The 14,764-nt window shown below is 44.4% G+C and overlaps 1 protein-coding gene across 3 annotated transcripts in view; it reads right to left on the reverse strand.

Moving 5' to 3' along the window:
* Positions 1-9,310: 9,310 nt before the first annotated feature.
* PTGIS (prostaglandin I2 synthase) overlaps positions 9,311-14,764 on the reverse strand; it is an 88,655-nt gene continuing 83,201 nt past the window's right edge. For all 3 annotated transcript variants that reach the window (XM_005304597.5, XM_065565965.1, XM_005304595.5), the window contains exons 9-10: positions 10,338-10,489; positions 9,311-9,485 (exon numbers count right to left, since the gene is read on the reverse strand). In XM_005304597.5, the coding sequence (XP_005304654.3) occupies positions 9,341-9,485; positions 10,338-10,489 (297 nt within the window). In that variant the 3' untranslated portion in view covers positions 9,311-9,340. The remainder of the gene's footprint in view (positions 9,486-10,337; positions 10,490-14,764) is intronic.

Genomic DNA, 14,764 nt, shown 5'->3' on the forward strand with positions numbered 1-14,764 from the left:
CAACACCGGACGGACGTGCCGCCCCTTTCTATTGGCCGCCCCAGGCACCTGCTTCCTTCGCTTGTGCCTGGAACTGGCCCTGACTGTACCCCAGTTTCCTCTCCACATGCTCTTTATTCTTTCACCTGCTTCTCTTGGAGCCAGTCACCACTATTCTTTAATCAGACAGAGAGGTCACGGTTGAGCAGTATAAAGAAATTCAATTCTCCCAGGACTGAGTGCACTGTTTTCTGGGTAGAATTTGCATTGTTTTCCATTCCTAATGTGTGTATTTTATTAATCACATTTTAATTAATTGGAGCAAGAAGATCATTTTTAAAACAACTCATCTAACACTATTTCCCCCCACCCCCAAAGTGCCCCCTTCATTGTGTGATGTAGAAGACTAAAATAAACTATCTCTGAAGGTTGACTGGGATTACTTTGCATGGGACACCACCATTCCCCATGAATTCTAATGATTCCTTTTAAATGTGCCCATTTTTGTCACATGCACAAGGTAGCTGATGATGGTGTTCCCATTCTTGGCTCGAACAATATATATCATTAAACAATTCAAGATGTCATTAAACAATTTTTAAAAAATGAGGCCAGGGTTAAATAATATCAATTAAGCATCTGATTCTGAGCTCCTTACTCAAGCTATCGAGTGCCTACTCACACAAGTAGCTCCATTAATTACTATTGGGAATAACTGCTTATCAGTGTGAGTAAGAGGTGTGCAAACTGGCTCACAATAAAGTGAAATGGGATAAAAGGCAAAAGGAAAAACACCAAGAAAAGCAACATCACAGGCCAGATTCTGAAAGCCTTACGTGTGTAGTGTATCACTGCACTTCACTGATGTCAACAGGACCACTTGAGGAGTAAGGTGCTATCTATCAGGAGTAAGGGTATCAGGCTTTAGGCCAGGGCTAACAACACCAGGCCAAACAACACAAATCAAGTCAGTGGTGACTAGCTATAGACTTTAGTAACAAAAAGTGAGGACTGAAAAACAGGTCACATTTTATTAATTGGGACTAACAAAACATATGCCAGTCACCACACAGCTAAGGTGGGTTCTGTGTAGCTTGAAAGCTTGTCTCTCTCATCAACAGAAGTTGGTCCAGTAAAAGATATTACCTCACCTACCTCGGCTCTCTATTATCCTACGGCTACAACAACACTGCAAACAGGCATCACACAGATCACTGTTGTGTTGTGTTCTAGCTTTCCCCCATGCTTCATCTTCTTAAGGCTGCAAACTCTTCTGGGCAGAGATGATCTCTTCCTATTATTTGTACAGTGCCTACCACAAGGGGGCTCCCATCCTACCTGAGGCACTGCAGCAAGCAAAATAAAAATAGTAATGCACGTTTCTTAAGAAAAGCCATAAGGAGAAATTGTTATGGATTATTTTTTAAAAACTGGCATCTGTCTGCTTTTGTCTTTCACTGTGCATTAAATATTGACAATTGAGCAGATTGATGCAAAGGAAGAGTCTAATGTAGGAGGCCCTAAATTGAAATATTACAGTAGAATGGATAGATTGTCTCTAACAAACCCAGAAGCTCCTGATAGTGCATTTTGAATGCCTAATTAGGAGGCAATTTGAACAATCTATAATTGTCCTCTAAATGAAGTACTGTAGACTTTTGGTCACATTTTAGCGACTCTATCTCTAATGGAATCTGCACTATAGCAGGCTGTTTCAATACATACTTTAGCCACAAACCACATGAGCCATCTGGCTCTTGATATTTGGGTGACTTTTTATGGTAAATAAGAAGTCAAGCTTTCATACTTTCCCCTAGTAAAGGATCACTGCAACTGAAGCCCTTGACATAATCTTTCATGGCACAGAAAGAAACTTAGCATCATTATTCTTTCCTTGGGTCCCTGCAGCTGCTACCAATCCATACTAGTAGCATATTACTTCTCCTTCCATACCAGCTCAGCTATTCTGATTAGTTTATTTGTAGGGGCAGGAAGAACCCCCAGGCTCCATCCCTTCCCCCCACCCTCTAGCTATGTAGGAATGAAGGGGGTAGTGGCTTTGTTAAATCCGTTCTCCTCCATTTACCCCCACCCCGCCCTGCCCTGCCCTCATACACACATGCCCATGCACACTGGAGAAGCTTCCCAGAAGAGTAAGAGGTCTCCTTACATTCCACTATGTCCCAGCACAGCCACAAAGTTATTGGCCCTTAATAACTAGCAATGAGCGAACCTCATACATTTCAGTCTGAGGTTTGATTCTAATTTGATACACACCAGCTTGCCCATTCTACAAATTACGGCCATTTAGATCATATCTATAGCTTATCTATCTATCTATCTATAAACAAAGGTGGCTCCTGAGTGTCAGAATCAGGAATTCGGCATGTCTCAGCCCCATGCTAAGTACACGTAAAGTCTATCTTGATCAGTTCACTCAAAATTCAAACAACACCTGCTGAGATGCAGGGTAAGGCCAGTTCAATGTAATTTGTTCATAGAAAGATTTAGAGAAGCCTAACAGCTGTAATCCTTTTTAGAACCTGTAACAGAAGTATCCTCTCAATGTAATATTTTAAGCTTCATAATACAGCTATCATTTATTTATAATCTACCTGATTAACGGACTTGTATGCTTTTTTGCCAGAAATGTGCATTGTACAATGCTCATTAATTTTGGAGTATCACATACAGATGCAGGTTTATTCCTAATGACAGTTCCTTGCCATATCACACCTATAACATTATGAAAAATTACTGGGTTATCTTTTCATCCAAATACAAACGAAAAGCCTTCAGAAATTCAGAGGATTGTGTCACTGTGCAATCTCAGTTACCTTTTCTCATCTCTTGATTATTTTCGAATGTGAGCTTTTATCGGGGGAGGGGGGGTAAGAAGCAAACAGAATCTTAACTTTCTAGCTAAAGTGGCAAAAAAACTATACTGAAGCCACTTGCTTGACCCTGTGAGATGCTGAGCACTGCAGTTCCGTTACTTCACTGCATTGTTCCAGAGTTTTGAGCACCGAACACCTTGCAGAAATCACTCAGTGCCTTTCAGTATTGAGAATTTAATCTGCAAGGTTCTAAACAATAGTTTTCCTTGAAAAAAATGCCTTGTTTTCTTCCAATGCTCATGATTCATTTGCTTTTCACACCCTGAGCTTTTTCAACAGGATCATTCCATTAACTTAAAATAGCACTGGTCATATTAATGAAAGTTAAACACTTTTCTCCTTTTGCGACAGTGTCAGGCTCATCTCTGTTTTTGCAACGGTCAGATACATTTATATACAAGTTAGTTTTATCATTTATTTTTTAGAAGGATTACAGTAAGATGCTATGTACCATAGTTAATGTCCTGTAGGGAACATTCCTGAATGGACAGGGCACTGCCTAGATCAGCTAATCGTACTTTTCCATTTCTAACCACTCATATTGTAGGCAGTGCTGTGCTATACCATGGATACAGAATGTAGAGCAATTAGGCCAACCCAAAAGGGTGATTTCAAGCATCCTTGACTAAAGGAAGGCCTTACAGTTAAGGCAATGGACTGGGACTCGAGATCTATATAGCTCCTGATGCTGACACAGACTCCCTGTGGTCACCTAATCTTTCTGTGCCTCAGCTCCCCGTCTGTAAAATGGGGATAATGACACTTCTTGACTCAGTAGGGGGCGGTATGAGGATAAATCCATTAACACCCATGCTTAGATATTACGGTGATGAGGGCCATCTAAGGTCCTAGATAGAGTTGCAGCCTGATCTGGATCAGAAATTTGTGTCAGCTCAGCAGCTTACGTGACTCTCACCCTCTTGGTTCACCGTCCGTTATGGAATGGAATAATTTTCTCTTCTTTTTGGTCCCCTTGTTCTCACCCTGTTTTAAGTCATGAAGAATTTTACTTTATTACATTAAACTATATGTCAGGAGTGAGGGCTTGGCTACACTTGCGAGTTACAGCGCAATAAAGGAGCCCTGGGTGCCCTAGCTCACTCCCCGTCCACACTGGCAAGGCACATAGAGCGCTCTGACTCCGCGGCTACAGCGCGGCTGGTACTCCACCTCGGCGAGAGGAATAACGTTTGATGCACCCCCACTGGAGCGCCCCAGCGTCAGTGTGAACGAGGTGTTGCATTACTGCGCTCTGATCGGCCTCCGGAAACGTCCCATAATCCCCTTAAGTCAAGTGGCCACTCTTGTCTTTGTTTTGAATCGCAGCAGGAATGCGGATATGCCCTTTGAAAGCTCCGTGGCTGACACCCGGCTGCTTATCTGCCCCAAGACAAAGCAACCATTAGTGTGGAATGCTGTGAGTGAGAGAGAGTGAGGCGGGGGGAGAGGGGGGTTGCTGCTGTCTGAACTTACAAGACAGCATGCTGACATGCTCTCAGCCCCCCAAAACCCACTCTCTCTGCCCCCACATACACACAACACACTCCCTGTCACACTCCACCCCACCCCATTTGAAAAGCACGTTGCAGTCACTTGCATGCTGGGATAGCTGCCCATAATGCACTGCTCCCAATGTCGCCGCAAATGTGGCCACGCCAGTGTGCGTGAAGCTGTCAGTGTGGACAGACTGCAGCGCTTTCCCTACTGCACTCTCTGAAGGCTGGTTTAACTCACAGCACTCTACATCTGCAAATGTAGCCATGCCCTAAGTCCCAGGGCCAGATCACGGTCTGTGTTGAGCGGCTACGTTGGAGTGGAGCCTCTCCTCAAGTACACCAGGAAGATACAGCAATAGAGTAGTAGGCAGGCCTAGCAGCTTCCTGACAGCTAGGGAGGAGATCCAGACAGCTTGCTCAGTGACACACCCTGGCGCCAATGGAACAGGCTAATTGTTTGGGTGCATGTCCTGTTCCTATGCACCATTCTTTATGGAGCAGTAATAAAGTACACCCAACCCCCCTTCCTCTTTCCAGCCAGCACAGCCAGCCACCCTTAGCCATCCTGCCTGTGTGACCACAATGGCTAATGGCTCTCCAGTGTGCCCAGAAAGCGCTACAATCCATCTGTGCCCTTGCACCAATGAGACAGGACATTGCCTTAAAGAAGGGGATCCATTGTTTAAGGTCCTCTTGATCTCACTGCAGAAGCTACAGAGCTGACTATCGCTGCTGTGGTATCACGGTGGGCAAAGATAACCTGTTAGGTATTAGGCCCTAAACTACTTAGGAGCTTATAGGTCAAACATGGTCCTTTCTGGATCTGTGGTACCAGATGTGACAGAGCTCCTCCTTACCAGACTCTGGTGACTAAGAGCTGCTAGTTCTGGGATTCATCTGGTCAGCATAAACCTTATTCTTCTAAAGAAATTTGGATGTACTAACAATTTAAGAGAGAGATTATCAGCTCCATTCAAGTGCTTTTCCCAGCTGTAATTTAGACTCATTTCTCCAGCCAGCAGTTGCTGTGTTTAAAATGTAGATTTTTAAAGAGATTGCTTTAGGAAGGCAAAGGGCAGCAGGTAATAGGGCTATTACCAGGTTGAATATAATGAGTATTGTAATGTATATAACGCTAAAGGAAATATCCAAGCTACAATAATGTGTTATCTTAGTTAAGGTGGGTTGATATCCCCAGCCACACTGCAGAAGAGAGGTTTAAATAAACCTCTACTGTAATAGCAAGATTTTTAGGCTGTATATTGCTTTCAGGGCCATAAAGACAAGTGCTGTCTTCTGTAATGAAAAAGTTTTGTTAAAACTTCACTCACAAAGTTTTGAGGTAAAATGGTTGGTTCTTACAGTGCCACAGTGTCAAATGTTATCAGCTCTCTTTTGTGGATATGGCTGACTTGTAACCAGGGACACCCAGAGGATTCAGGGGGCCTGGGGCAAAGCAATTTTGGGGGCCCCTTCCATAAAAAAAAGTTGCAATACTATAGAATACTATATTCTCATGGGGGCCCCTGCGGCCCCAGGGCAAATTGCCCCACTTTTCCCCCTCCACGCTCCCTCCCCCCCCCCGGGGCAGCCCTGGGAAAAATAAATATTTAAAAACCTTCCGCATCTCGGTACAAACCCAGTTTTGAGAAAACTTCTTTTCAAGTCACCTTTACAAGGTATCACTGGTTCTCAGCATCAGCTAGTTCTAAAAGGCACTAAAGCTCATTAAAAGGGCTGGACAAATATTTTCCGTCAAAACTTTTTTTGGATCAAAAACTAGGGGTTTTTTAAAAGCAGAATAAACCACGGACAATGTCTGCTTTCCTTCAAAATTTGTTGTGGTTTTTTTAATTGAAAAGCTGAAATTAGTCTGCCAAAACCTGAACATGGTTTGGGGTTTCAGAAGTGTGTGGCCAAATATTTGCTGCTTGCTGTGTTTGATTGTTTAAAGAATTCTGGCTAATAGCCATTAATGGACTTAACCTCCATGAATGTATCTGTTTCCTAGAGACTGTCTCCATGGGGTCCCTCACAAACTGTACGGTTACTGTAGGTTTGTCTTTAGTATAGCTTATGTACATACTCCACAAACTTAGCATTTGAGCTTGTTCCAGAATCTGGGATGAGCCTATGTTGTGAAAACTGAAATGCTCAAAATAGCACATGCATATGAATGGACACAGGGTGCTAAAATCAAATTAACCCAGGGGTTCTCAAACTGGGGGTTGGGACCCCTCAGGGGGTCACAAGGTTATTACTGGGGGTCGCGAGCTGTCAGCCTCCACCTCAAACCCCGCTTTGCCTCCAGCATTTAGAATATGTTAAATATATATATATAAAGTGTTTTTAATTTATAAGGGGGGTCGCACTCAGAGGTTTGCTATGTGAAAGGGGTCACCAGTACAAACGTTTGAAAACCACTGAATTAACCCCTCTGGAGCCTCGGGGAATGCAGGGGAGGGGGGTCTCTCTTGGTAGGGTTGGGAAGGAGGTAGGTGGTGTATGATATTGCTCTTCTCATGTGATCCCTCCCCCATGGCTCTCTTGGCTCTATCACTGTTAATCTAAAGTGGCTAATTTTAAATGAGGCTACCCTCCACTGACATGAATCTCCCTATGGCACTGAAATTAAATGTAGACTATAATTTGGCATTTGAGAAGTGAAAGGGATGGTAGCCCTCAGGGAAAAGATAACAGCTTAGCTCTTTGTGTTAAATAGCTGTCTACAAGCCTCAAACTGCTGAATGAGCTTTAGGGTAGGGAAGGCTGTGCCTCCCCAAACAGCCTGGCCCTGCCCCCTATCTGACTCCCACCCACTTCCTGCCCCCCGAGTGCCCCCCTCAGAATCCCCGACCCATCCTGCTCCTTGCCCCCTGACCGCCCCCCAACCACCACCCCGGGACCCCCCTCCACCAACCTCCTCGTACCCCGCCTGCACCGACCCCTATCCACCCCTGCCGCCGAGTCCTGACAGACGCCTGGAATGCCCACGATCCAACCACCTGTTCCCCATCCCCTGACTGCCCCCAGCAGCACTGTCCAGGGCCACTCCTGGGTTACCGCCTCCTCTCCCCTCTCTTGGAGCCTCAGCGCACCTCGTCCAGGAGCTGCCCTGGCCCCTGGACAGCGCTGCAGTGGCGTGGTTCCGGCGGGACAGGAGCTCGCAGCCCCTCCCCCTTAACACGCGGCTCTGACTCAGTGGGAGGAGCTCAGGTCCCGCCGCTGCAGCGCTGTCCAGGGCCGCTCCTGACACGGCGCGCTGAGGCGCCGGGGGATGGGGGAAGGCGGAGGCGGGGCCAGGGGCCCCTGTGGGGGCCCGGGGCAAATTACCCCATTTGCCCCCTCTCCTCCCACCCCGGGCGGCCCTCCTTGTGACTGTCAGGATGGTATTGCCCATGAAAACTGAATATAAAAGTGTCTGATCATGTCAGTACGTATTGTATTTTAATGCATATGCACAAGGGGGCAAAATTAAAGTTGCATAGATAACTTTCATTCTAGCATTTCCAAACTTTGTGTCTGATTTTGCAACCTTACCATTCTCTTAATATAGCTTTTTGTCTAACTAAAAGAATAACTTTATTTATATGCATATGTGTTTGTGTGGGGGGGGAGATTCTTGGGTCGATGTGTATGCATATATCTTCTTTCTGCTAAAATAAACAAAACAGCATAACATTTCTCAATTCATAGACCTTAAATGGCATAGACCTGCTTATGTCTTTCTCAAAGCACCCAGGAGTAGATGAAAGATTTCCAGATATTTGTAGTCATTAAACAAAAAGATTAATGATTTTCCATTAGAAATTGAATTAAAAAATAAAGGATTCCAAGATATTTTCCTTACAAAAATAAATTGAGAGGAGAATATGTGCAAATTAAGCAGCTCTTGTTCAGAAATGATCCCAGGAACAGATGCAATGGCTTTGCACTGCACTGTCAGGGGATTCTGGACACAAACGAAGCATAAACAGACTCAGAAGGGTCAGCCTCATACAATGGGAATCCTTCAGTGGCATAGAGTCAGTGCAGAGGCTTCAATGTCAACTCTCCTTCTTGTTGCCTCTCCCTGCTACCAATGCAGTTGGTGTGGCTAGAGGAAAGGGGGCACAGGGCAGCAGCTCTTTGGAGCCATCAACATCTTCCATAAATTAGAACAGCCTGAAGGGACCAGCCTGCATTCAAGAGCTCCAAGATTAGGAGAGTGCAAATGGCAAACATTAGGTCACTTTCCAACATTCTCTTCTGCATCACACACCCCTCCTACCTACCTGTGTTGTGTGCAATTTGTCCAGGCAGCCCATAATCTGGGCCGTAAACCTATGATCTGGAATGCCCCCTTATCTGATTATTTTGACTGCTGAAGGTAATTCCACTAAGACACCATATGCTTAATGATGCTGACTCACTCAAGTGTATCTTCCTTTCCAAAGTTCTCTCTCATGCTGGGGTGCAGGAAGACCACTCCTCTGTATGGACGCCAAGGCCCAGCTACTCAGAAATAAAAATTCAGCTGTGTCATGACTCTGCTAGATATATTTAGTCGTACCCAAGGATTTGCCAGAAATTCCATGAATGTGCAAAATTGGTTGAGAGTTACACACAATAGCTTATGACAGCCATATTCTCCCTTGAAATGTGCTTCCATGACGTAAAGTTCGCTTTGACTATATCTAGTGATTAGTTACTAAAAATGACTGTATGGTATGTTGAAGCACCCCTATTAACTAGAGTCATTTAGCATTAAAGCTGTAGTCTAGCAGGTACAAAGCCAACATAATGGTGACTTTTTTTTTCTTCTAATGTTCTTTCTAACTGCTACCATTACCCCAGCCCAATGGATTAATTAATAAAGCCAAAATATACTACTTGGATCTAGAACCAGTTCGATGACAGTTCTCAGAAAAACCAGAGGAACACAGAGGAGACCAGTTGGATGATGGAAGGGAAGCCATTGCTATTTTACTAATCTTTCAATTTATATTGAATCATGATGTCATTCTCCGGCTGTAACATTCCGAAGCCGTATCTTCCCTTGTCAAACCCTGGGATTTTTGCTTCAGGATCTTTCAGTTCCAAGTCAAAATTGGTTAACAAGATGAAAACAAACCTAAAATGATAAAATGACCAGGTCAGTAAAGTATATGATATCGACAACCTACTAGTTGTTCTATGCTTAGAAGGCAAATATAGAGGGAATTGGTAATTCTGCCTATAGTTAAGGTTGCCTGATACTTCCTATTATTAACACCCAGTTTTCAGTTGCTTACGACTTTGCCAAACTTTAACCATTTGGATGGAACTTTTCCCTGCCAGGTGCCTGCCACAGGCTGAATTATTCTGGAAAATTTCAGAAAAGATGGTTTAGCCATTTCCAAGAATGACATTAGGGAAAAATACATTGTACAAAGTGAAGAAGTGCTATTGACAAATAGTATGTGATCATATCATTAAAGATTGTATCATAATGCATGCAATGGGGCCCAATGCAGGTTGCACGGGAAAACTTAATTCTGGACTTTCCGAAGTTTTGTATCCTTAATATAACTTTGACTTTACAACCTTCATGTAGTTTTGTGTGTGCAGTGTATGTATGAAGCTACAGTAGAATGGGAGACCTGGGAGCATTTCCTCTCTACCACCACAGTATACTATGCGGCATAACTAACTAATTCACAAGTCATTAGGAGATTTTGTTATCTATGGTGTTAAAAAAATACTTATTTAAAAAATAAATAAAATGTTTTCCCAAAGAGTTTATATGGGTTATTGAGGAGTAGATACAGAGTTTACAAATGGTCTCACCCTGTATTTATACAAAGTAGATGCAAAATATTATGTTTTGCTATTTTTTTTTAAATAGAGGTCCAAATTTTATAGAACAAGACGGTTCTTATCCTGGATATTAAAATTACAAGTGGCCAGAATAACTAAGTTTCATAGACTCTCTGCATTTACTTACTGTTTGATGCTATTGACTGCATGGAACTTTCCAATACATGTGTTAATTCCTGCTCCCCATGGCATGTTGTAATATTTGAGCCTTTCCCCTCCTTTATAGAAATCCCTTTTCTCTGTGTTGTCTGCATTGAGGAATCTGTCGTATTTAAATTTCTGAAAAATAAGAACACATTTTTCTCACAGTTATTCTCTGTCCCATGGGAGCAGATGGCTATCTCTGAACACAGAGGCGATCACTTGCTGTATATTTGTATTCTGATATCACCTGAAATGCTGTTGTAGGGAGATAATTAAAGGCTTTCTAATCACTGATTGGAAGACACTCTGAGAAGTAGGGGAGCCTATGATGAAACACCTGTCAGAGATGGTCTAGATAATACTTAATCCTGACATGAGTGCAGGGGATTGGACTAGATGACCTTTTGAGGTCACTTCCAGTCCTATGATTCCATGCTTTCCAAACGAAGATTGGAGAATATAGGTCAAAAGAGCAGTGTGCTGTGGAAAACACAGATATGGGCTTCCCTATCTAGGGAGACCTAACTAGGTTTTAGAGACATGAGAAGACTTTTCAAGGAACCCTGGTATGGACTGGGAGAGAGAGAGCAGAGCAAAGCACAACAGCATGGGTTCTGAGATGGGAGATTACCCCAACCTCTGACCTTCCAAATGTGTGTTCCCTACCCTGCAGTCGTTGGGTATGTATGAGCATAGGAAGAAATGGTTTTCTTCATTTTTTAATCTATTTTCTCTCATAAATAAGTTATACATTCTTTATCTTCAACTGTAACTTGGACGTGATTGTTAATGTGAAAGAGAACCATTGTTGACTGTCCTAAGGAGCTGGGGGAGCCTCTACCTTCTGAGTGTGAGTCCACCAACCCTGCAGTGCCAAGCTCCACTGGGGATGGCACAAACTGAGGCTTGGAAAGGGCCCGAGTTTCTCTCCATAAAGAGAAAGGTACAAAGGCTTATGCTGGCATATGTGGAGACCCTGAGCCATAGGTGTATGATGATCCACCATAACAGACACAATCAAGAGTTTCTTCCACACTGGCAAACAGCTTTGAAATGGGGAGTCTTCAATGATCTCATCCAGCTGGAAACAAACCCAATCATTCCCAGATGCTCACCTTTGAAATCATGCAAACATCTGTCCTGCTCTAAACCTTGCCTGCCTGCAGAACAAACACAATCATGAAGACTGCGTATTTTCAGCTTGGTGACTCATATGCTGAATCCTTTAGTCATGCAAAGTAATGCAAACACATAGTTCACTGGTCTATCATTCCTGCTCGGAATTCTGCTTTTTTGCCTATTTTAATGTAATGGTTAAAGGGCCTATAATCAACGAACATGAAAATCCACTATTGGGGCTGATCTTTCTCACCTATTAGGGCACCAGCTGATTGTCCTAGCATTGCTCATGTGGACCAAAACCTATTTCCTTAAAAGGGAGTTTCCCCTGAATAAAGACTGTGGGAATTAGCCCTGACTAACAAATACACTGAAGGATAGAGGAGTACAGAATAGCCTGAGTATGTTAAATTTGTGCACTTGTGTTGACAAATTCTGAAAAATCATTAGGAGAGGCAGCTTGGTCCAGTGTCGTGGGCACCAAACCAGGAATCAGGAGATGTGGGTTCTACTTCTCGCTCTACCAGTGACTGACTGTGTGGCCTCAAGCAAGTCACTTGACCTCTCTCTGTCTCCTTTCCCCATTTGTAACATGGCGATAGTGACACTTGCCTACATTGATGTGCCTACTAATACATATCTATCTCTGCAGAATGAAGGGCTTGAGGCAGCCCTGCTGGGAATCAAACCTGGAATTCCAGAGAGCCTGTTTCAAATATAGGTTCCTAAGTGATTCATTTAGTTGCACATGGGAAGTTTAATTAGTGCTAACTATCCACAGAGCAAGCAAACAAACTGTACTGGACACAACACCTCTCTGGTGTACGTACTTGGCTGCTGAACTACTCTGTGAGATTCCTAAGGACACTCAAAGCTCTGCAGTGTGCATTGGCAACATGAATGGTGTTTTTCACTATGGCTCCATGGCAGGGCTGTGTGCTGGATTGTGACATCAGCTCATATCTTTCACTTGGGCAGCCAGCAGGGTTCAGGCTTATCTTGGGGGGTAAGTGCATTTCAGCCAGAAAATAGTTGCAGGTGACAGCTGTTTACTTCCCTAGCAAGGCCAGTCTTTGGAGTAGCACTAGTCTTGGCCTCCTTGTATCTGCAGAGGCAGCACCAATATTCTGAGGCCATGTTCTGGGAGCTCAAATAGGAAAATATTGGTCCACAAGAAGAAGCAATAGGGAGCTGACAGGACCCAGCCTAGATGAGTTATCCAGCTGACAGGACCCAGCCTAGATGAGTTATCCAGCTGGAGCCAGGAATTGTCCTGTAGAATCAATGCACTGATACCTGAAGTGGGGGACACCATTACAGAAAGTGCTAAACATGCTGTGATCCTTTCCCATGTTTGGTCTCTAGGCTTTCAGTGTGCAGCAAAGCCTCTGGAATCAGACCTTTCTCTCACTTCATTTTCCAGCAATTACACGAGCTGTCTCTGCAACGGAAGTGTTTGCAGAACTAAGTAAGCTAGGTTGCTCTCGGCTTTTTCACTCCTCCAAGCTTTGTTGCCCCCTCTCCCTATGATAGTCAATGGTAGAGTCAGTAACGGTTCTTTTTGGTTCAGTTTTCCCTTGCAGTACTCTTGGCTAGCATCTCAACCCGCTGAATGTTTTCTCTGGCACGTTCTTCGGCAGGACTATTATATAATCCCAGCAAACACTGATTCCTAGATTTCAAGGCCAGAGGGGACCTTTATGATAATCTATGAAGATGTCCTGCATAACACAGGCCATAGGAGACTTCCCCCCCCCCCCCAGTAATTCTTGCATAGGGCCCATGAGGCAGACCCTCAGTTGTAAGTTGTCAAAGCTACAGTAAAGCTAATGGAGCTATGTTAATTTACACTAGCAGAAGATCTGTGCCCATAGCTTGTGGGTGAGCTATAGCATGTCTTTCAGCAAAATGTCCAGTGTGGATTTTTAAATAAAATAATCAAATAATAATAAATATGGAGATATACCTATCTCATAGAACTGGAAGGGACCCTGAAAGGTCATTGAGTCCAGCTACCCGCCTTCACTAGCAGGACCAATCACTGATTTTTTGCCCCAGATCCCTAAGTGGCTCCCTCAAGGATTGAACTCACAACCCTGGATTTAGCAGGCCAATGCTCAAACCACTGAGCTATCCCTGCCCCCCCATTTAAAGACTGTGAATGATGGAGGATCCACCACACCCCTAGGTCTTCAGCATGATCTTGTTATGCTTCATCTAATTATGCCTTTTTCTGCTCGATTAAAGAGCTGTTTGCGGTCAGAAATCTCTTTTCCGTGTAGGTACTTCTAGACTGTGATCAAATATTGTCTCGGAGCCAGCTGCAGCAGGGCCAGTCTCCTAGCAACACACTGGACACAGGGATCCTAATGGGGGCTGCCTGATTGACTTCACTTCCTGATTGATGGAGGGGCGGAGCTAGCTACTATTTAATCCAGCAACAGCCAGTGCTCGCTGGCTGCTCAACATGTTCCCTACCCACAGCTGGCTTGGTCCTGCTTCCTGCACTTACTACTTCTCTGCCTGCCCCTGTTCCCTCGTCAACTCATGCCCTTCTCCGTCGTTGACACCGCAGCTCTGCTCTCTGACCAGATCTCTGGCTCACCCATTGGTTCTGGCATTCAGCTTCTGATCCTTGGCCCTGACGCTCAGCTTTGTTCTTAATTATAGCTCCAGGTATTTTGTGGCCTCGAACCTTGACTCCAGTTCAGCTCCATTCTAACCTCCAGGACTGGCTAACCCTATGGCTCTGTCCATTAGGCCCAACTGCCCATGTCCTGGTCTTGTCCTTGACAAGTATAAAGGAACAAAAAGATTTTTGTAGCCTGGGAAGCATCTCAGCAACTCAGCGTCATAAATGGAGAAACACATTTCATGCTAGGAGAAGCTATAAATTCCCCCAGATTAATGGGCATAGACAGAAATCCACTAACAGCTTGAATTTAGTGCTGGTGGAAAGCGATGAATTGACAACCCTGGAGACTGAAGTCCTGAGTTTATCCACAAAACAGGAGCTGCATGTGCAACGATGGTGCAAGTTTTCCTCACCCTGTCCTATTGATGCACCTCAACTCTAAGCTATAGGACCTGTCTCTAGGGAGACAGACTTAGTTCACTGGAGCCCTTATGTGTGATTCAGCTGCAGGATTTGGAAGCAGGCAGGGCCGGCTCCAGGCACCAGCGAAGGAAGCAGGTGCCTGGGGCGGCCAATAGAAAGGGGCATCAGTGCGTCCGTTGTCAGGGCGGCACGTCCGGATCGGCAGTGGCGACATTTCAGCAGCAGCTCAATCG

This window comes from Chrysemys picta, chromosome 13, assembly GCF_011386835.1.
Source record: "Chrysemys picta bellii isolate R12L10 chromosome 13, ASM1138683v2, whole genome shotgun sequence".
Taxonomy (NCBI): domain Eukaryota; kingdom Metazoa; phylum Chordata; order Testudines; family Emydidae; genus Chrysemys; species Chrysemys picta.